Raw genomic sequence first — 27,430 nt, 5'->3', positions numbered from 1 at the left:
CTGCAGTAATTACTTTGCAATATATTCATACATGAAATCACAACACTGTGCACCTTACACTTACACAATGGTGTATGTCAATTATATCCCAATAAGGCTGAAAAAAAATTCAAAACCTATTCTTAGCTCAAGAGGCATTCAAAAGCAGATGGTGGGTCATAGTTTGCTAACCCCTGTCCTAGATCATTGTTCCTAAAGTTGTGGCCTCTAGACCATCTGCATCAGAATCACCTAGGCTTGGGAGTTATAGAGAATATAAATCTGGGACCGAGTTAAGCAGAATTTCTGAGCATATTCAGGATACTAACACATAGCTGTGAATCACCACCTCTAGAATGGTAGTGATGCTTTAACTTTGTGAGTTAGTACTGGGAAGCCAGGAAGCAAGGTTCTAACAAGATGGGTCAATAACAGAGCAGGCTCCTTAGGAATCTATTTTATAAGACTTATAGCTTGGGCGCCAGAGTGGCTCAGTCAGTTGGGCGTCTGCCTTCTGCTCGGGTCATGATCCCAGGGTCCTGGAATGGAGTCCCGCATCTGGCTCCCTGCTCCTCAGGGAGCCTGCTTCTCCCTCTGCCTCTCTCTCTCTCTGTCTCTCATGAATAAATAAATAAAATCTTAAAAAAAATAAAAAGACTTATAGCCTGCTGGAAGAACATCAACAACAAGGACCCCATGCTTTTAATCAGCATTTTAGAAACTTTTTTAGATGCAAATGATTTAAAACCTGGGAATTCTGAGTATTTGCATTTAAAATACATGTTATTTGGAATATCAGTAGATGTGGGAAGTCTTTATTTAACTTAAATTTACTAAAAATAGAAACGTATTCATGGGGAAGGAAAGGAACTCACATTCCTTGTTAAATATAATGTGTGTTAGACGAAAAATGTAACAGGGAAACCATCTTTATGTTTCTGCCTCTGGAGCTGAGTGAGCCCTTTGTGATCCATGGCAAACTCAGAAGAAATGATTTATTTCATTATGAGCAAACACTTCTGAAGGGCAGATATAATGCATTTCTAAAGACCCTGTATAAACTCATTTACCTAAAACACTGAATTATAAAAAAGCATCTGCTAGGAAGAAGAGCCATCTGGAATGCAGTACCCACAGGGGCCCTTTGGCCAATATGAATCAGTAGAGGCTGGAATGTGACCCACCTGAGTAGAATGGGTCTGGTAGTTTCTGAGCCACAAACCATCATCACATGCATTTTGCAAATCATTCCCAAACTCTTAAGGAAAGGTGTGGAACAAGGGACAAATTAGGGCTTGACTCTCATGTCTAACTACTAGCCAAGATTTATTGAGTAGCTCCTCTGTGTCAGGCACCGTGATAAATGCTTTACATGGACGTTCTGGTTTAATCCTCTTGACAAACACACATGTAGTTTTACATTTTACAGGTGAGGACACTGAGTTTTCGACATCATAAGGAATGTGTCTAAGATCCCAGAGGTCAAGTCAGGACATAAATTTGAGCTCAGGGCCTGTGCTCCTAACAACTCTATTGGCTACCCAATACCATCACATTGGAGGGAAACAAGGCTTTGGAGAGTTTTCTTTCACTCTAGCTGGGGAAGAAACCAGAGACTGGGTGCTGGGTAGACTCTGGCAAATGGGTTTAGCCTCATGGCAAAGAGGCCAGCACTCTGGTGTGACCTTGTGCTAGGTCAGGAGGAGGCCCCCCCTTTATCCTACTAGGACATGGAGCCTGCAATAGACAGCTGTGGCTCACCCTGCTAAGAAGAGATACAATATTTTTTCCTTTGATAGTAATTCTTGTTTGGGAACCAGCAGGACAGGTTCCTAATAGGAAGGGACAATGACAGAGCAGGCTCGTTAGGAGTAAACCCATCTTGCAAGACCTCCACCTAAAGAGGGGGACATCAAAAGGGGCCACCGCTGACTTCATTAGAGAGGGAACCTGGGTTCTGGCAGAAGTGGACAAGGGCATCAGATGAAAGCTCAGATTCCAGACACAGATTCAGGGGACACCCAACCATTCTGGGCTAAGGGATCCACCAATATCTAGTGAATAGGGATTGGCAATCCAAAGAAAAAACCATTTATTTGAACATGGCTGTATTAAGTGTGCTTAAATTAACTTCTGATAAACTGCATATATTTGATTCAATACTATATTTGATTCAGTACTTTTTTTGGTCCTTATTAATTTCCCAAGTTAAAGAACCCCTTCAAGTATGTCTCAGGGGAATAACACCAGGACTAATTAGACCATGCCTGATGATGTAGACCAGATGAGTTTTCCCCAAAACTTGAGAGTGCTGTTTTTTTGTTTTTTGTTTTTTTAAGAGTTATTTATTTTAGAGAGGGGGGTGGGGAGGACAGAGGGAGAGGGAGAGAGAGAATCTCAAGCAGACTCCCCACTGAGCATGGAGCCCGATGCAGGGCTTGATCTTATGACCCTAAGATCATGACCTGAGCAGAAATCAAGATTTGGATGTATAACTGACAGCCACCTGGGCGCCCCCAGAGTGCTGTTTTGAATTAAAGTACTTTCAGATATTCTGGAGTTAAAGTATAATGTTACTTTTATGATATAACAATGACAATTTAAAGTCCAACTGTATGTAGTATACAGAGCCAGTTTTTTAGCATAATATAATATTTTCAAAGGGCAGGAATGATAAGCACAATTTCTGATCACTTCTGGTAGAACAAGGTTTTATTTCTCTGTGAGAATTTATGTTGTTTAAGCATTTTACAAAAGGTGAATATAAGTTTTTAAAAACTTTCTTTTGCTAGTACTTTTCAACAAATATGTAATTTATAAATAACTTACATTACATATGTGAACTAAAGTTCACATTATCTATCACTCTGATTACTGTTCCTAATCAGTCATTCCCCAAATTTCTGAAGGAATCAATTTAAATTCTAGGCTCTCATGCAAAGACATCAAAAAGTATTGATACTTTCAAGGGAAGCTTGGGTGATTCATTCTTCTGAGAAAAAAAAGAAAGAGGAGTAATTGGGATGTCTCTGATCCCTTCTGATGCCAGTTCAGATTCTGGGCAGCCACAGTTTTCCGTGAAAATCCTAGAAGCATGACCTTCCTTCCGTGTGCCTGGCTGTCTCAGAAGTCTTGTTCGCCTTGTCTTTCTGTGCCTTCCCTGGGCAGGTTTTCAGTATGTTAAGACACATGCCTCACAAAGGTCATTATTTTTATAAAAGATGAAAATTTTCATACCTCTACAGTTTAGAGACATTTGTTGAAGTAAACTTTCTTTGGAGCCTTAGGGGAGGCTAATTTGGCATAAATTTCTTCTATTAAATTAGGAGATTCTGTCATGAGGCCAGGATCACCCATTCCAGAGACCAACTGTATTTTGAATATGCAGACTTTAACTTGAATACAAATCACCTGGTTATGTTTTTAAAATGCAGATTATGATTCAGTAGGTCTGAGACGGGTTGCCAGATTACCTGGTCTCATAGGTAATGAGGATGGCAGTCCTCATCCACACCTTGAGGAAGCAAGGTGCTGCTAGAAGATTACCTGAGGAGGCCGTAAGCTTTGCCAGGCACAGAAAGAAAAGGAGCCGAGGCAACAAGGGCAGAGAAGATCCCTGGTCATTGGTGTCAGAATATTCTTCAGTGGAGACACTACTACTTAGAATTTTGGATGGAAAGTTTTTGGATGTGTGTGCCTGTCCCTCGAAGCAGGATGTTTTAGCGTTCCTGGCTCCGGGCACTAAATGCGAGTAAGAACCCCTGCATTATGACAACTGATAAAGAAAAATGGCCTTAATAACAAATAGAAATTAAAGTCATGCATTCTTGAAGTTAAAATTAAAACTAAGAAACAGATTCCTGATGTTTCGAATGGAATCATCAGACAAGCACGGTAACATTTCATATATACTAAAGGTTTACTAGACAAATATGGTGACTTCTTCCACCATACGGTACTAGCAACTGTCTTCAAATAGCCTTTTTCAAGTTTGTTAATTTATGATGACAGAGACCCCCTCCTTCCCATCCCCTGAAGGTACCACAAAGTCTCCTTTCCCTTACTTGATATTTTCCCTTTTGTTGAAAACAGAGCAATTCTTCGAAGGGTCCTTAGAGGAAAGCCTGTCATTTGAATTATGTTGGGAATCACAGGGTGGTGGGCCAGCTACTGACTGATAAGCCTCCTTTGAGCCTGCAATGCAGTTCTTACAAATAACATTTTAAAAGAGTTGTATTTCAAACTCTGATCTTGAGGGTTTTTTTTTTTTTTCAGAATATAACCTGAAAATATTTCTGTACACCCCTGGAGTGGGGAAAGGGGGTAGAATGAGATGGACTTCAGTTGGGGGCCACTGGTTGGAAGAGAAAATCCACATAGGAAAAAAGGAGGGAAAAGGATCATATATTTTTAAAGTAGATTGTTGGAAAGTATGTAGCTCCAAAAACAAAATTGGCAAGCAAACTAATGAATTTAATAGCTCTTCTGATAAGAGAAATAGCTAAACACTATTTGTTAAATGCTAAAAGGTATAGAAGTCCAAGTCATGTGGTCTTGCATCTTCTGTTAAAAGAATGATCCTTAGTTTATGGACAAATAGAAGTTAAAAGAAGAGAGCGATTGTGCTGCATTTGTATCCATTTTTATAACTTCATCATAATTAGACTAACGGCAGAGTTTTAACACATCAGAATGGCATATTAAATCTATTAATTTTTCCCAATACATGTGAGCAAGTTTGTCCTCTCAACTACACCACACAATTATTGCATGGACTCTTATCAATTAGAGATTCACTGGCCACCTGGTGAAATAGCAGCCCATTTACAATTTATTAAAGCCATGGATCTTTCAGTCTGGAAGGTACAGTGTGTCTCTTGGGGATTCTCTTGATAAATTCTGAAGGGAGACAATGGCAACTCCATTGCTATGACTTAACAGAAAATTTTGGTCTGAAGAAATGACAAGAGCATTTACAAGGCTTCTTGGGGAAATGTGGAATGTTGGGAGAATCTTCCTGGAAGAAGTAACATCTGACCTGAATTCTCAAGGGTGAATAAGAATTTGCCAAAAATCATGAAAGAGAAGGGACTTTTTTTCATGTAGAAATAAATAATTTGCTACAGCAATGAAGTATAAAACAACACTTGTGGGTTGCTAGGAGAATATAAGTTCCATGAAGGTAGGGTTTTTTAATCTGTTTTGTTCACTGCTGTGTTATAGAACTTCAAATAGTATCTGAAACATAGTAGATGTTCAACAAATATTTGTGGAATGAAGAATGCAACATGAAGTTGAAGAGGCTGTTATGGCCCAGATGATGAAGGATTTGGTTGATTAAAAAGAGATAAAAAGTTGGTTTTGGTTCTCCAGAGGCCATGGAAAAGTACAAGGGTATTAAGAGGAGAAATAAAACCATAAAAGTTGGTAAGATCACGTGGGTGACCATGGTAGTGGTGGTGAAGCTACAATCATAAACCAAGAGTTACAAGCAACCACATCTGGGAAATTTCAGTTTTTAAAAAATGGACAAAGAAATAGGATTCATTAAAGGAGTCTGAGAAGAAACAGAGAATTGTAGGATCACTAGAAGAGATTGGTGTCCTGGAACCAAAGGGAAGAGACATTCTGGAAGAAATGAGAAGTATTCATTTGACAAAGAGGAAGTCTGCTAACATCAGAGAGAGCATTTTCCATAGCATGATGGGAAAAGAAACCAGATAGCAGTAGGTTGAGAGATGCCAGTCTGGTTAAAAAGAAAAAACGCACAGATGTTAAGTAAAGCCTATTCCTCCAAGAATAATGGTCTTAAATAAATTATGGAATAAAGTGGGATATATATAGGCACATACATGGATAATATTTCAAGAAAGTTGTCTGAGAATCAAAGAAAAGTGAAAGAGCATGGCTGGACGGTAATGCAGAATCAAGAAAACCTTCTTAATGTATGGGATGAAGTCCAGGAAGTTTGTAGGCTAAGGGTTAGGTGCCCAAAGGAAAAAGGAAGTTATAATAGTGCCCATGATAAAGAGAATATTGATGAAGCAGTTCCCTGAGTGGATGGCAGTGGCTTCCTTCCAGAGCAACGTAAAATCGGTGTCTGAAAAGAGGACCCACCAAGTCTTTCTTTGAATCCAGAGGGAAAGAAGAAAGGATGGGCCTATACAAGCTTGTTTTTTTGTTTTGTTTTATTTATTTATTTATTTATTTATTTATTTATTTATTTATTGAGACAGAGAGCACTGAGCAGGGAGAGGAACAGAGGGAAAGGGAGAAGCAGACTCCCCGCTGAGCAGGGAGCCCAACACGGGGCTCGATCCCAGCATCCCAAGACCATGACCTGAGCCAAAGGCAGACGCCTAACCGACTGAGCCACCCAGGCGCCCCTACGAGCTTGTTTCTAAGGGATGTGGTAGGGAAACTTATCTATAAGCACTTAAGATGAAGGATATTAGATTAGCTTCACCTAATGTGGATCTAATGAGTGTATTTAGTGGTATAGTGGTTTCATTTCATTTCCATTCACTTTTATACAGGAGCTGGGACTTACACATCAAATGGCAGGGTCTTCTATGTGGGATTTAGCAGGCCCCCAAACTCATTTTTGATTGCTGGCATATGTAGTTTAGGTAGTTTTTTTAATATCAGAAAAAAATACATAGCCATAATGTAACATTCATCTCAAATTCAGAGCCGTTTAACTGAAACGGATTCATCTATGCTTCCCTCACTAAATTTTATTCCAAATTTTAAGTGAAAGTGTCACTTTGGTGCAACTTTTTCCAATCTGCCCGTAGAAGATGCTTTGTAACATAAAACTGTTTCTGAACTGAAATACATTATAATGCTCATTGAAGCACACTCTCCTGGAAATGTAAAACTGATTTATCTAATGCATTACAAAATTCTCCATAAATGTACCACACATTGTGAAATAACATTAATTAGGAGGAGAGGCAAAACAATACATTTTCTTTAAATTTTAGGGCAATTAGCATAACTTTCATTAATATAGTATAATAACTGCAATTATTTTCATTTGCACTTTTGGTAGAATTTATATTCATTATAAGTCTACAGTTTCATATTCTGCAATATGAAAAAATGAACATGACTTTGTATTTTATAACAAGATAATGCTGTAGATGATTTTTTTCATTTATTTCACAAGTAAGAGCCTACATGTAGGTCCTGTGATTCAATAGTCTTTGTGGCAAGATTTTCTAAGTTTACTATCTGGAATGCTCTTGCACATAACTTTAACTGCACTCAGTACATTTAACTTTCTGCTTTTATGCATAAGCAACTGGCAAGTTGGGGGCACATTTTTTATATGACTGGCATGATTTCCTAAATATAATTTATTACACCATAGTGGCAGATAGTGAGGAATGCGGTTTTGTTTTTTGGGGGGGACTACTAAAGTTTTAAGATTTATAGAACCAGGGGAATTTGAAACTTACTCGGTAAATTTACTGTATACCAGTCATTTTTAGATTTGAGTTTATAACGTTTTCGAAAAGTTTCAATGAAAAGACACTAAGATTCTCTCCCTCCACATACACAAATAATTTGCATGAACTGATTGAACATATTTTGTGTAATAGTAAATTTGATCATCTTCTTGTCACCTCAGAATTGTTGGCTAATAATCATTATTGCTTTTTCCTTCTTCCCTCTGAAATCTCTTGATTTTGCTACTGTCAAATTTGTATCAGGTTAGTAAGCTTCTGGGCTGTGAGCTCAAGGAAATTACCACTGTGGATTAGAAGGGTGCAGGGAATATGTTTACAGGTTAATACATGAAAAGCAAAGTATTCTTTACAACTCCTTACTCCTGGGGCCCCCAACTAATGAATGTATATAATGTAATGAATGCAAATAAGCCCATGATTCAGGAACATTGAGAACTGTATAGAGTTTTTGAGAGGTATGAACATTACAGTGATTTTCAATCTGCAAATGGGGAGCTGGTGGCCAGAGGACCTAAGCGACACACTCAAACTAGCCATGTGAATTAGGAGCTCACATCATACTGTATGCTGATTCTAGTTAAATGAGTCATTCATCATCTCATGCCAGTAAGCCTGTATGTTTTTTGTGAGTGAAGACACTGTATGGCAGGTATTACAGTCAAATAACTGGCACAGTTGATGGATTAATTTACAGGATCAATCTATTATTACCCATTACATTTAAAGTAAGCTCCACAAGAACAAGGATTTATTTTGTTCACTGGATATCCCTGTATTTAGAACAGCACCTGGGACATTTGTGAAATAAATAGAGAAGAAGAAGAGAGACAAGTTAGGCAAAATTTGGTACATGACCAAAGTGAAAGGAGAGATGCCAAGGTTACTTTAAAAGTCCAGACAGAAAAAAATCAGTAGAAAAATAGTTTTGTCCATTTTTGTACACTCAGCTGCATTATGTGACTCACATGTGCATCTTCCTGATTTTTGTTTTGTCACTATCCTTCTCTTCTTAATGTTATAACAATAATATAACAAGTGTACATGCCAAGCTCTGAGGAAAAATGACAAATAAGACACAGTCCTTGCTTTTGAGGGCAATTGGCTAGCATTTAAAGAATCAGCAGTTTCTCTTAATTGGCATTTCTGTATATATCCACTTACAGCAATTATTTACATTTATATTGAGGACTATGGGAGTGTAAGTCTTAACATGCCCTTTTTTGTTTTGCACTTAAGTGTCCTCAAATTAGTAAATGGGGTAAATAAAAAGTAAATATGAAATCAATAATTAACAGTTATATCTTATCACGTGCAGACTGGATTTACCATCTAAAAGACACTTCTGTCCACTCTTCCACTTATATTTAGAAATGGCTAACAGATACATCTTTCAGTTAAAAAAGAAACTGATACATTAATGCAACTATTTAACTGATGTGTGTGGTGCGGGTTGGGGTGGAGTGAGGTACCTTCTGGGTTAAGGAGAGTCTGCAGTTTTAAGATTTTTATTTTTATGGTACATAAACTTTATGATAAAGACCTGACTCTCTTGGATATAATAGATGGCTTCCTCTCCTCCCCCTATAAGCCCTGGAATGAGGTCTAAAATATTACGTATAATATAGCTCCTCCTTTTGGAACCTACCACAGGACAACATTTCACTAACTTAGACATGAGAACAAATAGGGATGTTAGTTCTTTTGGTGATAAGAAGTTGATCTGACATGAGTTCACTGGTAGAAAGTAAGATAAGTAAGCCTGTTTCCATCCTTGCCTACTGATTTCTTTTCTTTTCTTTAAAGATTTTATGTATTTATTTGACAGAGAGAAAGAGAGCAGCAGCAGAGGGAGAGGGAGAAGCTGAGCAGGGAGCCCCATGTGGGACTCAATCCCAGGACCTCGAGACCATGACCTGAGCCGAAGGCAGACGCTTAACCTCATCTCTCTGACCTCATCTGCCATTCCATCTCTTCCCCGCTCTGTCTCAGCCCCATGAGCTTCCTTCTTGTTGCTTGTCAACAAGCACAGTCCTGCCTCAGGGCCTTCCCCCTGCTTGAGATGCTTGTCCCTGGACATCCATGCGGCTAGCTCCATCACTCATCTTTTCACAGATGACTTTCCCTGACTACTCTTTCTAAAAGAGAATGGTCTCCTTTGCTCATCATACTCCTTTCCTTTACCCTGTTTCTCAGTTTTTCTTCATTCTTATCTCTAACACGTATTTCTTTGTTTATTACCTAATTTCCCCCTAGGAGGTAAGCTTCTTGAGGCAGGAACTTTGTTCTGACTACTGACATATTTCCAGCACATAAACCAGAGCTGAGCACACAGTAGGTCCTCAACAAATACTTATGAAGTGAATAAACACATGGATGAATAAACCCTACCTATCCAAGCAAAACCCATCAAAACTTCCTTTTCATAAAATTGGGGAATTCTAATATTAGAGTCAGAAGATAGAGATTTGAGTTCTGTTTCTGCTACTTCTAAGTAATATAACAACTCTACAAGTATTCCTAGCATCCTGTCTCTCTCACCCTACGGATCATCTGTGCAATAATTTCCCTGTTTGGTGTACATCTCGTGAGATCCATGGCATTTTCCATCCTTTTCACTGATAATTATCCACACTTCTTATATTTGAGGACATAAATTGTCCATCTCCCTGCCTAGATACACATTCAATAAACTTGGGCCAATTACTGAACCTTGGGTCTAAGTTTCTTTATCTATGAAAGTTGGGTTGAGAAAGAAAATGTGAAGAGAACTTGTGAATTTAAAAACATACACCACTGGCTTGAGTGTACCTCAAAAGCCTACAGTGACTCATATTACAATATCATGTTACAAAAAATATTTCATCTCTGTTTCACATAATTCGTAGTTATATGTCCCTGATATGCAGGTCAAGGTGCAGAGAGCATACAAGAAATATCAAAAGCAGAATGGCTACTTCATGCATAACCCCAAACCAGTCCCTTATTTCTGGGCATACAGGGATACCATATTTCCCAGTCTTTTATGGTTAATGGGATCTAGAGCTGGGTTCTGGTCAATGGAATATTGGAGGAAGTGATGTGTATCAGCTGGTTAGAGAGAACCCAGTGGGGGGCTTCAAGGCCTTAGGGCATGGAGGTCCACCAGAGAGAAGAAGCCTAGTTCCCTGAACCACTGTGTGTAGAAGAGTTGCCCAGGAAATCTGCTATCCAGGAAAACATGCATTGGAAATCATATGAATGAGAAATAGATTTTTCTTTGGAACCTCAGGACATATTTGTTAATACAGCAGCCAGCATGCCATGGTTGTTCTCATCTCATGGTGTGGACTTATTACTTGGTTTGCTGTGTCATACACGCTCTTTTCTGCTGACATCAAGTGGAGAGTTGGATTACATAACATCGACTGTGGGATATGCGCTTTGATTTTTGCTTTCTCTCTCTGGATAGCACTCTTCTCAAATAACCCATGCCTTTTCTCTTCCAAAAAGAGTCCTGTAACATATCCTTATTACTGGTGAGTATTGACGCTCTTTTAGTAATTTCTGAAGTCTTTTGTTATGGTGGTGGTGGTGGTAGTTTAAAAATCGTATCTTTTAGGGCCCCTGGGTGGCTCAGATGGTTGGGCGTCTGCCTTCGGCTCAGGTCACGATCCTGGAGTCCCGGGATCGAGTCCCGCATCAGGCTCCCTGCTCAGCGAGGAGCCTGCTTCTCCCTCTGACCCTCCCCGCTCTCATGCTCTCTCTATCTCATTCTCTCTCTCAAATAAATAAATAAAATCTTTAAAAAAGGGGCGCCTGGGTGGCTCAGATGGTTGAGCGTCTGCCTTCGGCTCAGGTCATGATCCCGGGGTCCTGGGATCGAGCCCCATGTCTGGCTCCTGGCTCAGCGAGGAGCCTGCTTCTCCCTCTGCCTCTCTCTCTCTGTCTCTCATGAATAAATAAATAAAATCTTTAAAAAAAAAAAATCGTATCTTTTATAACTTTAACTAACTAGCTGCTTATACGTTTCTCCAAATAAGTAGTGACATGAAATAAATATTAGAATATTTGGTATAAAAAGCTATGACATACACAACTTAGTCTTAAGTGGTCCAGAAACACACACACACACAAACACACGTTATTAAGCAAATGGGGCAAAATGTTACCAGCAATGTGGGTAAATGGTATATGGTGTTCTGCGTACTATAGTCACAACTTCATGTGAATTTGAAACTTCATAAACAAAAAAAATTTAGAAAAAAATGTTAGCTGAGTAATATTACATTGTATATATGGACGACAACTTCTTTATCCATTCATCTGTTGAAGGGCACCTCAGCTCTTTCCACAGTTACACACGAACAATGAATCGTGGAACACTACATCAAAAACTAATGAAGTACTGAATGGTGACTAACATAACATAATAAAAAAACAAAAACAAAAAAAACAAAAAAAAATCAGATAGGAGAAAAAAACTATTTCAAACAACAAAAAAAGAAAAAAATGTTAGCAACATTAAAAATATCAATTCTTCTTACAGTTGTGCTTTTACTATTTTCTCTGTGCAGTTTAAAACTTGTGATAGAATGTTTTTGTCTGATAATACGGTTTTTGAAAATTTAAAGGAAGAATTCTCTACATAGACACAATTATGTCCCTAATTTTTATGCTTTGCCCTCAAACACAGCTCTGATATAGTATATGCTGGCTCTCAAATATTCTGAATTCTGCTTGAATGTAAAAGAAAGAAAAGATGTATATTACTGATACTAGTTAATTATTACATTATCAGCATATGAAGAGAATATTCTGATCTAGTGAAAACCTTTGGGATCATGTTTTCCAGAGACAGGAAGGAAATTTTTCAAATACTGATTGGGTGCAATTTATGGGAGGTTCACAAATTAAGTAGGGGACTTTGTGCATTTTAATATAAATAAGAGGACAATACATGACAAGGACTGATTATAGTAATCACTCTGGAGTTCCTTTATTCCATACATCAAATAACAGCCTCCTTGGGTAGAAAGTATAATGATTCCCTATAACTACTAGGTTGAGCATCAGCCAACAAATTATTTATACATAAACTATATGTTTCTTGAGCCATTAATATAGAAAAAGTGTTAGCCAAACTCATCAAGAAAATAACACCAACAAGAAATGAGAATAATTAAAATACTCTTAGGTAATGTGGCCAATAGAAGACAAAATTAGAAAATACCCGATTCAATTCCATTTAAACACATTTAAAAAAATGAATAAAAGAGACAAATTTGTAGGATAATATAAATGATAAAAACTGAATCTAGCCAAGATAGAAACTCTAAGATTAATTACTATGGAAGAACTTGAGAAAGTTGTAAAAGGTATCACTCTCCTTCACCAAACCAGACCAAACACATAGCCAACCCCCTGGAACCTGATCATTTCAAAGGTGTATTATATCTTCAAAAAATAGATAAAATCAATGTTACTTAAATTGTTTTAGAGGAGAGAGAGAAGTACAGTTATTGATTGCTTTTATGACACCAGCATCATTTTGATAGCAAACTTTAATAGTAAAGAACAAGCCAAAACAAAACAAAACAAAACCCAAAAAAGAAAACTTCAGACCAATCTCATATATGAATGTTGGTGCAAAGTTATGTATAAAGAAATAGAATCTAGCAGCACATTATAAATATAATATAGTTTACTCCAGGAATGAAAGGATAGTTCAATACTAATACATCTCTTAATTCAATTCATCGAGTGTTAAATCAAAGGGGAGAATACTGATCATCTCTGTAATTGCCTTTTGTCGTTTTTGATGAAATTCACTATCCATTTTTGATAAAAGATTCTTAATGAAATGGGAATTGAGGGGTATTTCCTTAACATGGTAAATATTCATCTCAAATAAAAAGCCAGCATTGTGTTAACTGTGTAAAATGAGACAGCTTCCATTCAAGCCAGGAATAAGATAGAAATTTCCATAATTCCCACTATTAATCAACAGTATTCATGAAGTAACAGTCAAATGTATTAAATAAGACAAATCAGAGGTATGCAAATAGGAAAGGAGAAAGCAAAATGATTGCTATTTGTAGGTCGTGGACTGTATGCTTCCAAATCCCATGAAATGAACTGAAAGATATATGAGAAACAGTTAAGATAACTTAGTAAAGTAACTGGTTATAAAATTAATATTTAGGAATAAAACTCTAGGGGGATAGGAGATACGCAATAAGTAAACAAAAAGCATATTTATGGGGCATTTAGTTTTCATTTGTCTCCCTCCAATGGAATGTTAACTCCATGAGTAAAAGAATGTGGTTGGTTTTGTTTTTTGCTTTATCTCCAGTGCCAAAAAAGTGCCCAGTACATATTAGACATTCAAGAAATATTTGTTGAAAGAAAGAATAAATCTACTCTCTTGTGCAGAGATAGATGTGCAAAGACACACGAATTTTTTTTTTTTACAAGAGAAAAAGACTAAAAGTAACCACAATACCCATTATTGGGTATCCAATTAAATATGCTATTAAAAATAATGAGATATATTTTTGAACTAATATGTTAACTGCTCTAAGATAAATTTCTAAGTTAAAAAAAGCAAGGAACTAGGCCATGATACAAGTCTCAACACATTGAAAAGGACTGAAATAATACAAAACATATTTTTCTCCAAGGAAAAATTATTAGAAATTCACAGTAAAGAACTGGGAAATCCTAAATGTTTGAAAAATAACACATTTCTAAGTAACCTATGCGTCAAAAAAAAAATCATAAGGGAAATAAAAAAAAATACCTTGAACTGGATGAAAAAGAAAACAGCATATCAAAATTTATGAAATTAAGCTAACGAAGTGCTTACAGTGAAATTTATAGCTTTAATGCTTTTATTAGAAAGAGAGGAGTAGAATCATTAATCTAAGCTTGAAGACAGAAAGGCAAAGTAAACCAATCACGAAGCAAGTAGATCAGAGTGGAACACATTGAAATAGAAAATAGAAAAACAATGAATCTAAAAGCTGGTTCTTAGGAAACAATTTTATGAAATTTTGTTAAAAACTTTATGTTAACAAATTTGACAACTTAGATGAACTGTAAAAATTCATAGAAATAAATAAATTACCAAAAACTGATTGAAGAAGATTGGAAAATTGGAATAGGCCTAAATCAAGAAAATGAATTTAATTAGTAAACAAAAATCTTTCTACAGATAAAAATGCAGCCCAGATGGCTTCACTGGTGAATTCTATCAAGCTTTTATGGAAGAATTAATATCCGCCCCATACAAACTCTTTCAGAAAAAAGAGAAGGAACACTTTGCAACTTACGTTATAAGGCCAAGATTATCCTGACACAAAAGCCAGACAATGACATCACGTGAAAAGAAAACTAAAGAAAATCTCTCCCCAAGTAGGTTCAAAAATTCTTAATAAAATATAAACAAAAAAGTCTGCAACATACAAAAAGAATTATACACAAATGGGGTTGTATCAGAACGCAAAAATTAGTTCAACATCTAAAAATCATGTAGGGGCGCCTGGGTGGCTCAGTCAGTTAGGTGTCAACTCTTGATTTCGGCTCATGATCTCAGGGTGGTGAGATTGAGCCCTTCATGGGCTCCCCACTCAGCATGGAATCTGCTTGAAGATTCTCTCTCTCTCTTCCTCTTCCTATACCCCTTCCCTGTAAAAAATTTTAAAAATTATGTAATGTATAACACTGTATTTTTTTTTAAGATTTTATTTATTCATTTGTCAGAAAGAGAGAGAGAGAGCACAAGCAGGTGGGGGGCAGCAGGCAGAGGGAGAGGCAGGCAGAGGAAGAAGCAGGTTCCCTGCTGAGCAAGGAGCCTAACTCGGGACTACATCCCAGGACCCTGGGATCATGACCTGAGCCGAAGGCAGACACTTAACTGACTGAGCCACCCAGGCTTCCCAACACTGTATTAATAAAAGGTAAAAAAACAAAACAAAACAAAACAAAAAAACAACCACATGATCATCTCAATAGTTTCAGAAAAAAAAAAAACACAAACTTTTGTTCAAAGCCAAGATACATTGATTATTAAAATTCTGAACAAACTAAGAATCGATGGGAACTTTCTCAACCCGATAAAGGGCATATAAAAAGCCTACACCTAAAATCATACTTAATGGTGAAAGATTAATGCTTTCCCCCTGAAACTGACAATGAGTCAAGGATGTCTGCTCATAATCACGTCCATGAAACATCATAGTTGAGTTTCTAGCTAGTGTTATAAGGCAAGGTAAAGAAATCAAAGGCATACAAATTGGAAGAGAGGAAATAAAACTGTACCATCAGACAACATAATAATCTATGCAGACAATCTTATGAAATTTATAAAAAAACCCAGAAGTGAGTATAACAGGATTGCAATGTATGAGATCAAAACAAAATCAAATGTATTTCTATGCATTAGCAAATGACAATCTGAAAATGACATTAAGAAAATAATTCCATTCCCAATAATGTCAAAAACAATAAAATAGCTAGGAATAAGTGTAACAGAAGACGTATTAGATCTGTGCATTGAAAACTACAAACCACTGCTGAAAGGAATTAAAGGAGATTAAATAAATGAAGAGATATACCATATTTATGAATCAAGAGATTCAGTGTTAGCTTGGAAATTCTTCACAAATTGTTCTACATATTTGGAGCAACACCATAATCTCCACAGTCCTTTTATTTAAGATAAGTAAAATAAAAAGGATGATCCCAAAATTTATATGAAAGTGGAAAGAATCTAGAATAGCCAAGATAATTGTGAAAAAGGAGACAAAAGTTAGAGGATTCACACTACCTGATTTCAAGACTTGATATAAAGCTAAAGTAATCTAAAAAGTATGGCATTATCATAAGGATAAACATATAGATCACTGGAACAGAAGAGAGTCTAGAAATAAACACTCACATTCATGCTAGTTAAAAAAATATTGAAGTGCCACAAAGCAATCCAAGAGGAAAGGATAGTTTTTTTTTCAATAAATGGTTCTAGAACAATTAAATTCCATATACAACAAAATACATTAGACCCTTACCTCACACTATCCACAGACCTTAAAATATAGATGTAAATACAGGAGCTAAAATTATACAACTTCTAAAAGAAAGCAAGAAAAAGTTTGTGACCTCGGGTCAGGCAGAGATTTCATAGATAAAACACCAAAATAATAATCCACATAAGAAAACACTGATAAATTGGACTTCATCAAAATTAAAATCTTCCGTGCTTCAAAAGGAACCATTAAGAAAATGAAAAGACAAGCCACAGACGGGAGAAAATATTTGCAAACCATATATCTTATGAAAGACATGTAATCAGAATACATAAAGAATTTATACAATGTAATAAGAAGATAAATAGCCCAATAAATATTCAGATGGGCAAAATATTGAGTAGTCATGCCATCAAAGAAGATATATGAATGCTAATAAACACATCAGAATGTTGTAAACACATAAAAAAATTGAGAAATGTAAATTGAAATTACAAAAAAGGTATCATTATACAGACACTAGAATGACTGTAATCAAAAAGACTGACTATGCCAACTAAGGGCAACAATGGGCAGAAACTGGAAACCTCATACATTACTAGTGGGGAATGCAAAATGGTATAGTCATTTTGGAAAACATTCTGGCAATTTCTTAACAATTTATATATATATTTGTCATATAACCCAGCAGTATCACTCCTAGGTATCTCATCAAGAAAAATGAAAACATACGCACATACAAACATTTACATCCGAGTGTTCACAGCAACATTATTTATGAATGTCAAAACCTGAAAACAACGCTAATGTCCATCCATTTGTGAATGGATTTTAAAAAGTGGTAGATCCATACAATGGAATACTAACTACTCAGTGATAAAAAGAAATAAACTACTCACACATGCACCAGCATGGGTGAATCACAGGAGCATTCTGTTATGTAAAAGACTATATATTGTATGATTCCATTGATTGATTGATCGATTGATTGACTGACTTAGTTAAAGATTTATTTATTTCAGAGAGAGAGAGCACAAGCGGGAGGGGCAGAGGGAGAGAAAGAATCTCAAGCAGACTCCGAGTTGAGCACGGAGCCCAATGCAGAGTTGATCTCACGACCATGATGAGGTCACCACCTGAGCAGAAGCCAATAGTCCAGCGCTTAACCTACTGTGCCGCCCAGGTGTTCCTGTATGATTCCATTTATAAAAAATTTCCAGAAAGGCAAAACTATCCAGAAAGCATATTAGTGATTTTCTGGGGCCGAGGGAACTTGAGATGATGGATGTTCTAAGGATTATGGTGACTGTTACACAAAAATATCATTTTAGTCAAACTTATTGATGTATAAATTTTAAGTGGGTGAATTTTATGTTATGTAAATTACTCCAAAATGGTGTGTGTTAAAAATGAAATATACCCTAATAACCAAGATATTTAGAGTAAGACATATGTATGTATAATATCATATCATTTATAGTAAACATACTACGTATATTCATGCATGTGCTAGTTAAGACCCCAATATTTCTGGGAGTATATATTCAAAAAACATGTTTGCCTCTGAAAAAAGGACTGAAAGTCTGGGACAGGAAAGAGAATTATTTTTCCATTGCATACCTTCTGACACTGTTTAAAAAAATTAAACCATGTATAGTATTGCTTTAAAAATTAAAAATCCTAGTAAATAATTAAAACAAACAAGAACCACAATTCTGATAGAAGGACCCAGGCCTATGACTCTGCTCTTGAAGGTCTGGACGTATCTGAATGAGGCTATGAGCAATTTTGAGTAGCCTATAATAAGAGAAAGCAAAAGATGAATCCAAAATTTATATGAAAATGGAAAGAATCTATAAAAGCCAAAACAATTACGAAAAATTTCATCACAAAAACATGGTATTAGTTCCTTATAATTTCAGAGAGATGAGTGCAAATTGTGGGAATCTGGGGAAACACAAGAGGTTTTTGACTAGAAGTACTTTATTACAGGGTACTACATTCTGCAGGTCTACACTAGCCACAAAATAAAAACCAATTCCTTACCCCCAAACACAAGCAAAATGCAAACAAAATGTAACATCCTGGAGGATTAAAGGAGAGGTGGGAAAAATAGAGAGGGGAAAAAAAAGAGCAAGAATAGGGTGGTCTAGCTGATAGCGGGCGTTTATATATACATCAGTGATTTCAAAATACTTTTTCCTGCTATGCCATGCCTTTTATTTTTAAAAATTTTTTAAAGATTTTATTTATTTATTTGAGAGAGAGAGCATGAGCAGAGGGGAGAGGGAGAAGCAGGCTCCCCGATGAGCAGGGAGCCCGACACGGGGCTCGATCCCAAGACCCTGGGATCACGACCTGAGCCGAAGGCAGACGCCCAACCACTTAGCCACCCAGGCGCCCCATATGCCATGCCTTTTTTAAAAAAGTCATTATATAGGATGTGTATACAAACTCGTTTCTATGAATCAGAGAGTGGCTATACCGCACAGTAATTTTCAGTATACCTTTTAATATCAAGAACCTGTTACAAAGATTTGCTTTTCAATTGCATGCTATGAAGATATGGCTTTAATTAAGAGTATTTGTTTTAATCTTACACAAGCAATGGGAGAAATTAAAACACACTGTCAATATTTAATTGTAAAGATTCAAGTGCTATTTTGTAACAACGCCTTAAGAAGGTCAAATTTAAGACTTCTGCTATCATAATTTCCCTTTTTAATATAGGAACATAATACTTTGTACAGTGTTGCTCAAAAAATGCCTAGTATTTGGTGTCCATTTTCACACAAGGAATCAATAATGTAAATACTTCCTTGAAGTGGAAACACCTGCAGTGAGTGCCAAATAAATCATAAAAGGTGCTTCTTTCAAGCTTTGACTGCCTTCCTTTGCATTTCAAACCAACAGGGCTCTCCTGCTGTTTTTAGTGCTCTGAATAGACAATCACATATGTTGGCCACACTGTGTTCTTCACGCATGAGTTCCTTGAAGAGCTGCTCCTTCTGCCCCACCCTTGCTGTAGCTTCAGCGTTCCTTTACTCTCAACACACATTTCATGAACACCGATGGTGGGCCATTCGATATGAAGAACCATGACCACCACGTTAGGGAGTATTATCATCCCAATATAACAGCCGAGGCTTCTGAGGCTCCTGGACTTTAAGTGTCCCAAGTCCCAGAACCGGTAAGCAGAAAACCAGGACTTAGCCTGAGCCTTTTCCTTTATACTCTGTTTTCAAGTATCCTTCCAATCTGTGGCCCTTCCCTCCTTTCTCTCCCTAGTGTCACTGATAGTTAAGAGCAAAGTAGCAGAGGAATGAAGGAGGGGCCTTCCTCTTAGCCCCATTCCCTTCCCCAGAAGGTAGAAGGGAGGAAACCCCCAGGGCTCAGAGTTCCTACCACCCTCCTCACTGCTCCGATTTCCATAGTTCACCTAGAACACCCAGCTTAGAACTTCAGCCCTAACCCTGTTCCGTAACTTCCTGCCCAGGTCATGGAAGGCACCATGAGTAATTATTGCTGGAGGAGTACCTTTGTAGTGGAAGAAGTTTCCTAAGCATCCCAATTCATGACTCGAAAAAGATTTTTCTGTGACAACCAGTTCCCAAATGTCCTGATGGGGATTATGAAGACTATATTTGAACTTGGACTGGGTTGAACCAGCTTCCACCTGCTAGCTAGAATCCTAAGCACAGTGCAGAGCATTGACTTGATTGGAAGAACCAGATTTCTTAATTAAGTCAATGGGAAACCAGTTTGAGATCTCTACAACTGATAATATTAAGAACTTTTGGAATATAGGGGCGCCTGGGTGGCTCAGTTGGTTAAGCGACTGCCTTCGGCTCAGGTCATGATCCTGGAGTCCCGGGATCGAGTCCCGCATTGGGCTCCCTGCTCGGCAGGGAGTCTGCTTCTCCCTCTGACCCTCCCCCTCTCATGCTCTCTCTCTCTCTCTCTCATTCTCTCTCTCAAATAAATAAATAAAATCTTTAAAAAAAAAAAAGAACTTTTGGAATATAAACCACTCATATTTGGGGATTCAGGCTTTACCCTCCAAGTTCATACTAAGATACATTTGTGAGACAGAAAGCACTACTTTTATTGTGTTTAATATAAAATTGGAAGAAAATATATATTCTCAAAATTAAAAAAACAACCCATCGCTTCCTGGACTCTTGTTTTTCTCTCCTAGTCTTTGACTTTTATTTTTCAACTCTTGTTTTTCTCTCCTATTCTTTGACTTCTATTTTTTGAAGTATGATTTCATTCAACTCGAGGAAAACTTCCATTTTTATGATAGTATTGTAAAGGTCCTATTATTTTACCTGCATATTTTATTACTGAGTAGTGTTTATCTTACCTCCTCGATGGATAATCAAAGAAGTCTCACTTCCAATGGGACAGTCCTTAAGTATATCCACTACTTCTGTATGGCTCAGGTTCTGTACATTCTGCTGGTTGATCTCAACAATGAGGTCGCCTTCACACAGGCCAGGGCATCCCTGAATGTCAAGTATTTGTTTCACCCGCTGTCCTGTAGGACTGTCAGCAATAGTGAAGCCAAAGCCCTGGGCACCTTTCACAATGGTTAAGGTCATAAGTTCAGCTTGGGTGGCCCCAGATGAAGCCATAGACACATTGTCGTCATGGACGGGTGGTGGATACGTGCCATCTAGTTGACCATCAGCTGGCATTGAGTGCAAAGAATGAGGCGGCCGATCTGTTATATCTGGAACTGACTGTGAGGTCCGAGAAATGTATTCCAAATATGTTTCATAGTTATGTCTTCCATTGACCATCACTGGAGGTGGCCTCTCCATTATTGCAAGGGGTGGCACCATGCTGTTAGCAGGATCTTCAGGATCAAAGGGCAAAGGGTAGCCACGACACAACACCAGGTTGACGCTCTGACCAATAGGAACAGACTGGAAAAGTTTGACTACATCTGCATGAGTATGTCCAAGGACACAAACTTCATTAATATAGACAATGACATCACCTGCAAGGAAAAAGGAAAGAGATTGACAACATGAGGTAAGTTCAATTAAAGTTGACATAGAGAAATGGAATTATTTATGAGACTAGTAAAAGAGGCACTCTGTTTCTCAGTAAGCTGTGAGAAAACCAATTAGAAGAATATTTAAATTCACTGTAGGTGACTCAAGGTTACCAACAGGTCTGCCAACAAATACAATGATCAAATGATGAAAAAAAATGCTATGTGTTTATTCTTGGAGTTCAGAAACAGCTTTGTGTTCAGAAAGAAAAGTTTAGAAGCATTTGTACATTGAGGAAGCACACATTCTATGCTTCTTTTTCATCTTCATTTCCATCTTCAGTGCAATTCAGTTAATAGAATTTCAAACTATTGAGAAGTAGTGGTCATAAGTTTTAGATGAAAAAGAAAGCCCCGGTATATGGGTTTTTTTGGTATAATAACTTGACTGAGTCAACTGCTACTTTTCTTTTTTATGGAAGAGGAAAGATTTTGCCCATTTATTTTCTCCATCTATAGCAAGATGTAATTACAAAGGTTCTGTGTATACACAAGCAAAGGTCAAGAGCACTGGTTCTGGGATCAGGGATCTGGGTCCGGATCTTGACTCTACTCCTTAGCAGATACATGATATTGGGCTAGTGACGTACCTGCTTTGAGGCACAGTTCCTCATTTGTAAAGTTGTTGTGAGGATTAAATAAGATAATGCGGGAAAAGTGTTTGGCATTGTGCCTGACACATGGTGAGTGCCCAATAAATGTGGACCACTATTAATATTACTATTGCTAAAATAAGTTGGAGGGGATTTGGGACCTTGGCTTTCAATAGAAGGCTGCCATAGACTCATCCTCTGATCTTAGATTAATTAATATTTCTGTAGATCTTTTTAAAAAAGCCATTTGTCTTCTCTCCCCAATGAATTATCATAGAGTTACAGATGTCCACTGGTTAGATGTTAACTTTATGATATTAAAAATGCCCTGAATGTTAATTATTCATTATAAAATAAAAATTCTGAAAAACAATATTTCCTCCTTAAGATACAGAAAAAACACGCTTGTTTGAGATAATTGTTCCAAAATTTCAATAATGTATGAATAACAATTTTAGTTTTAGAGAACTGCCCTATTATGGGTTGATCTTTTTATTCTCACAAACCATAATATTTGAGAATTATGCTTGTAAATTGAGATTGTGCCTGACTATGCTGAGGAATACATGAGGGATAAAAAGACATGTTTTCACAGACTGTCAAATGAGTAACTCAGCAGGTATTAATTTATCAGGATAATTCTGAAATGGGTAGTGTAAATGGCTAGGGATTTCATACTGAGACATCCTTGCCCATCAAAATTGCAAACATCAAAAATGTAAAAACAGAGTTGAACTTTCAGAGTTAAATACTTCTCTAGCTTTTCTTAGGTGTCTGATATAAAATGGTTACTCCACTTTATGCATTCTAAAATAAATAATTCTATGAATAAAACATTCCTGAGTAAAATACTCTCAACAACATAGACTCAGTTAACACTTGCTCTTCCCAAATGCTAGAGACCTGCTTGAAAGTGCTAAAGATATAAAGAGAAAAGTCAAACAAACATTTTCTGGGATTCAGCTTAAGTGTGATTCTAGAAAATGTCACAGACTCCGTGATTGGGTAGATGGAACTTCACACTTCAATTATGTGTATCAGAAAGGTGTTGGTGTAATGGTGGGGATTTTGGAGCAGGACTTAGGGCTGAGTTGGGATGAGCATCCTTTCTCTGCTACTATGATTCGCCATTGGACCAGGGCAAATGGGGACTGTTTGGCATCATTTTCAACTGGTCTGGTCATCCCAGAGTCCCAGAGAAGTATCTGATCCAGAACAAACTCTTTTCTTCTCTTCCTGCCTCTTCTATTTTTAAAGTTAGGATCATCTATTTTACACATTACAAGGTTGAGAGAAGAATAAATACTGTGTATGACCATCCAACTCAATGATGAGAACATTGAACATATTAGTTGTGGTCCTCCAGGTGGCACCGCCCTCCCACTTACTGCCCTCTCTGAACGTAATCACTGTCCTGCTTTATTCACATGCACTTTATGCTTTTATGACATATCCAGGTACCTGTAAATAACGTTCCTAAGTAAAATTTAATCCCTAAATAATAATATCCCCCAAAATACGGTTTTGCACATTTTAAAATCATTGTAAATGGTATACCTATTAATCTTCTGTAATTTCCTTCCAAATGTATTTGTGATATTTATCTATTTGATACTTTTACCTCTAGTTCACTAATTTTCCTTGCAATAGAGTATCTGTTGGATGGCTACATCACTACTTTATTAATATTTGTCCATTCTTGTGTTATTGGATGTTTGGGTTCTTGTGAATTTTTGGCTACTAGAGATAATTCTGCTAATAATCTCTTTCCATGGCCCTTGTGCACTTATGGTGGAGTTTTTCTGAGGTATGGACCTTGGCATTGAATTGCTGGGCCGAGACCACCTGCTTCTTCAACTTTGTTATGTCATGGCAAATGACTGACAAAATAGGTCAAACTGATTTACACCCCTATTTCTAGTATATCAGAATTTTCATTGCTCCCTATCTTATATAATACTTGGCATTCTCAGACTTAATTTTCATCGATCTAATGGGTGTGATCATGGTTTTAATTTGCATTTCCAAGATTGCTAGTGAGGGTGAGCATCTTTTCATATGTTTATTGGCCATTTGGGTTTCCTCTTTAGTACATCTCATTTCCTCATTTTTTCCTATTTGGTTAGTCCTTTACATTTTTTTTTTAACACATTGACTACTTTTCTGCCCACCTCCATTCTTTTGATCCAACATTTTTGGTAGGTTTGGGAGGCTGCACGGTATAGCTGACATTACATGGGACAGGGTGTCAGAAGACTTTGGTCCAGTTTCCAGCTTCATCACTTTCTAGCTGTGTGACTTTCAAAACTAACTTAAATCCTTTGTGACTCACATTTTTCACAAGTAATGAGGAATAATAATAATAGCAACTTATTGTTCTATGGGAAATAACAAATGAGATCATGCAGGTGACAGGGTTTGTAAGCTGCAAATTGTTATGCAAAGGGTGACTGCTATTTCAGTAATTATTATCTGTCCTTGGTTATATCCTTCTATAAAAATCAGGACAGTCCCACCAAGATATTCCCACCCCAGTCATAATCTAGGCTGAGGATGGGTTTCTGAGTGGGCAGATAAAAGACAGGAAGGTAACAAATGTCACTTTCCTCTAAGGCTTTCCCTAATTTTAAACACTGTTAACAAACTCCCCACCCCCCAAGCATGCTATGCCAGAAATTCATAGGAAAAAAGAACTAAGCTCTCCAGGTTCCCTGCCAGGTCTAGAGAGTGGTTATTTGAATTATAGTGATTAATGTTATCTATTTTTGAGTTTTAATGTGATCTTGCTATTTAGAAACAGAATGAGAACTATTTGTGGTTTAAAAGCAGTGTAAGACTGCTTTTAAAATTTATGGATATTTTCCACTCAGAGCAATTTTTCAAGTCAAGCAAGCAGTGATAAAGTGATATCTTTAGAGAGCTGTGCAGAAGCTTTCTGAATGTAAAAGATGAGTGGTCAGTTATCACAGGATAAAACTAACAACTTGACAGTACTCAACTGCTGACTTAAAAAAATGTGTATAGATGCCTAGACATTGTGTCATACCACAATTGTTGTAGATGGATTTGTAAGCAAACATTTGCCTGTTCAGATAGAACTAATTGGGTGGGATATTTATAGACTGTGCTGTATGGATGTCATTGACATGTTGTGAAATAAAAATATGAGCCACCTGGTACATGCCATCTGATGGTGCCATGCCAAGTCCTGGGATAGACTGGGCTTCAGAGCACAGAAAGAGACGTCATTAGGAGAACTGGCTCTAGCTCAAGCCCCGTTGGCCTATTTAAGAGGGAGAATTGGGAGAAGAGTCACTTGATCTCTCCCTCTCTCAATTTATTCTTTTATAAAATGGGAATTAAAACATCTCCTCCATTTCCTCTTTCACACGGCTACTGTGAGAATGAGATCATGCTTGTGAAAACACTTTTAATTTTACCAAGGAAAGGTTTTCCATAAAAATAAAATGATGCATCTTGTTTGGAAGCCAAGCACCCATTTTCATTGCCGTCTTGCCTGCAAGTTTACACTGTTTCCTATGTGGCCGTTCACTTCAGGCCCTATTGGGGCCAGCTGCGTTAGGGCTATTGACCTTGGGCCTATGGGTCAAATTTGGAGTGACTGATGAGCTTCGGGTCTCCAATAGAGCTGGTCTCATAAAGACCCGATTCCCAATGAAGAGATTTCAAAGTGCAAGTGAAGGAGAGTCAGGCTGATGAAGCAGAAGTTTAAAACTGCTGGCCTGTATGAAAACATGTTCCAAGCTAACTGGTCCCTCTCTTAGTCATTGGAATCAAAATACACTACTGGATACCTCTTGGGTACTTCATTATTTTGGATAAAACAGGGCACTTTTCGTAAGGCACTGCTTAAAGTGCAGTTATTTTTATACTTCTTTCTTCTGCTCCCACATTCGTTGAGTCACTGTGGTGTGCAAAACTTCCTTTTTAGCCTCTTTCACTTACCACCTGCTGTCTACCTTCCTTAACCACCATCTTGGACTAGACTAGAATAACTTACTTCACATTCCATTCTCATCCTGTAGTCTCCTCCATTAAGTTCACACTACTCAATTTTAGACGTACTGGTTAATGCTCTTTACCAGCAGACTTTCCAACTTATTTTTGTCTTCACCATCCAATAAGTTCCCATTCTTGTGATGCTGGTGTCTTAACTGCTCACGATTTACAACTTGCTCCTTGCCTTTTTACTTGAATTCTGCTATTCCTCTCTTCTCATGGGCACTTCCTTTCTGTGTGTAATTCCATCCCAACTGATTCATCCTTTCCTTCACTTTTTCAAAGATATCTTCCATTATTCCTGCTCCGATTGCTACTGCCTCATCATATTTGTCAGTACAAATTCATCTCTGACTTTATTCCTTTGTGGGAGTTTTCTACCTGTTCCAAGTTTTCCCCACAAAATCAATAGAGTAATATTACTATGTTTAGAACTCTTCAGGTATTTAGGACACATTCGTATTGAATAAAGGATAGAAAGATTTAGAGGAAAACTGGAATAGATTTCATAGCTAAATTTGCTGCCTTTATTGTCTCTAACTTGTGTTTTCACCAAGTCATCTAAATTTTTGCTAAAAGAAAAAAAATCTCACCCACTACTCCCATATATATATTATAATATATGTATAATATACATATTATACATATATTATTATAATAGGAAATTTTATTATGATATTGAATATTCATTCTCATTCTACTCTACAACCCCCCAAAAAACATAATAAATTTTGACATATACTTGTGAGGGTGTACAACTCAACACTTCAATTAAATTGAAAATAACTGCCCTTAATATAGTTTATTCTCCAAAGTGAAGCATTGTGGTATACCAGATGGACAAACAGAATTGAAGCTGGGTCTCTTTGGGTTGCTCTTCAAGCAAGTCATTCAACATCAGTTTCCTCATCTACAGAATGGAGATAATTGACATCTGTTCTACCTACCCTGTAGAAAAGAGGTGTCTATGAAAATGTTCTGTAAATGGTATAGAACTATTGTAATGTCACATATATAAATACATCTATTAAACTTTTAAACAAATAGATGGTAATGAGTGGAAAATAAAAATATCCTAAGGATGACAAAGAATAAATAGTTTAGGGCGCCTGGGTGGCTCAGTCGGTTAAGCGACTGCCTTCGGCTCAGGTCATGATCCTGGAGTCCCGGGATCGAGTCCCGCATCGGGCTCCCTGCTCGGCAGGGAGTCTGCTTCTCCCTCTGACCCTCCTCCCTCTCATGCTCTCTGTCTCTCATTCTCTCTGTCTCAAATAAATAAATAAAATCTTTAAAAAAAAA

General features: G+C 37.2%; 1 protein-coding gene across 1 annotated transcript in view; it reads right to left on the bottom strand.

The window, feature by feature from the left end:
* Positions 1 to 27,430, bottom strand: part of MAGI2 (membrane associated guanylate kinase, WW and PDZ domain containing 2) — a 650,039-nt gene that overhangs the window by 190,541 nt on the left and 432,068 nt on the right. Inside the window, exons 9-11 of the mRNA XM_081799668.1 lie at positions 20,823 to 21,461; positions 10,597 to 10,610; positions 8,805 to 8,811 (exon numbers count right to left, since the gene is read on the bottom strand). Coding sequence (XP_081655794.1) covers positions 8,805 to 8,811; positions 10,597 to 10,610; positions 20,823 to 21,461 — 660 coding nt within the window. The remainder of the gene's footprint in view (positions 1 to 8,804; positions 8,812 to 10,596; positions 10,611 to 20,822; positions 21,462 to 27,430) is intronic.

This window comes from Leptonychotes weddellii, chromosome 12, assembly GCF_054177405.1.
Source record: "Leptonychotes weddellii isolate Sample4059 chromosome 12, ASM5417740v2, whole genome shotgun sequence".
Classification (NCBI taxonomy): Eukaryota; Metazoa; Chordata; class Mammalia; order Carnivora; family Phocidae; genus Leptonychotes; species Leptonychotes weddellii.
The sequence above is the reverse complement of the archived record's forward strand: the minus strand, read 5'-3'. Positions and strand labels throughout refer to the sequence as shown.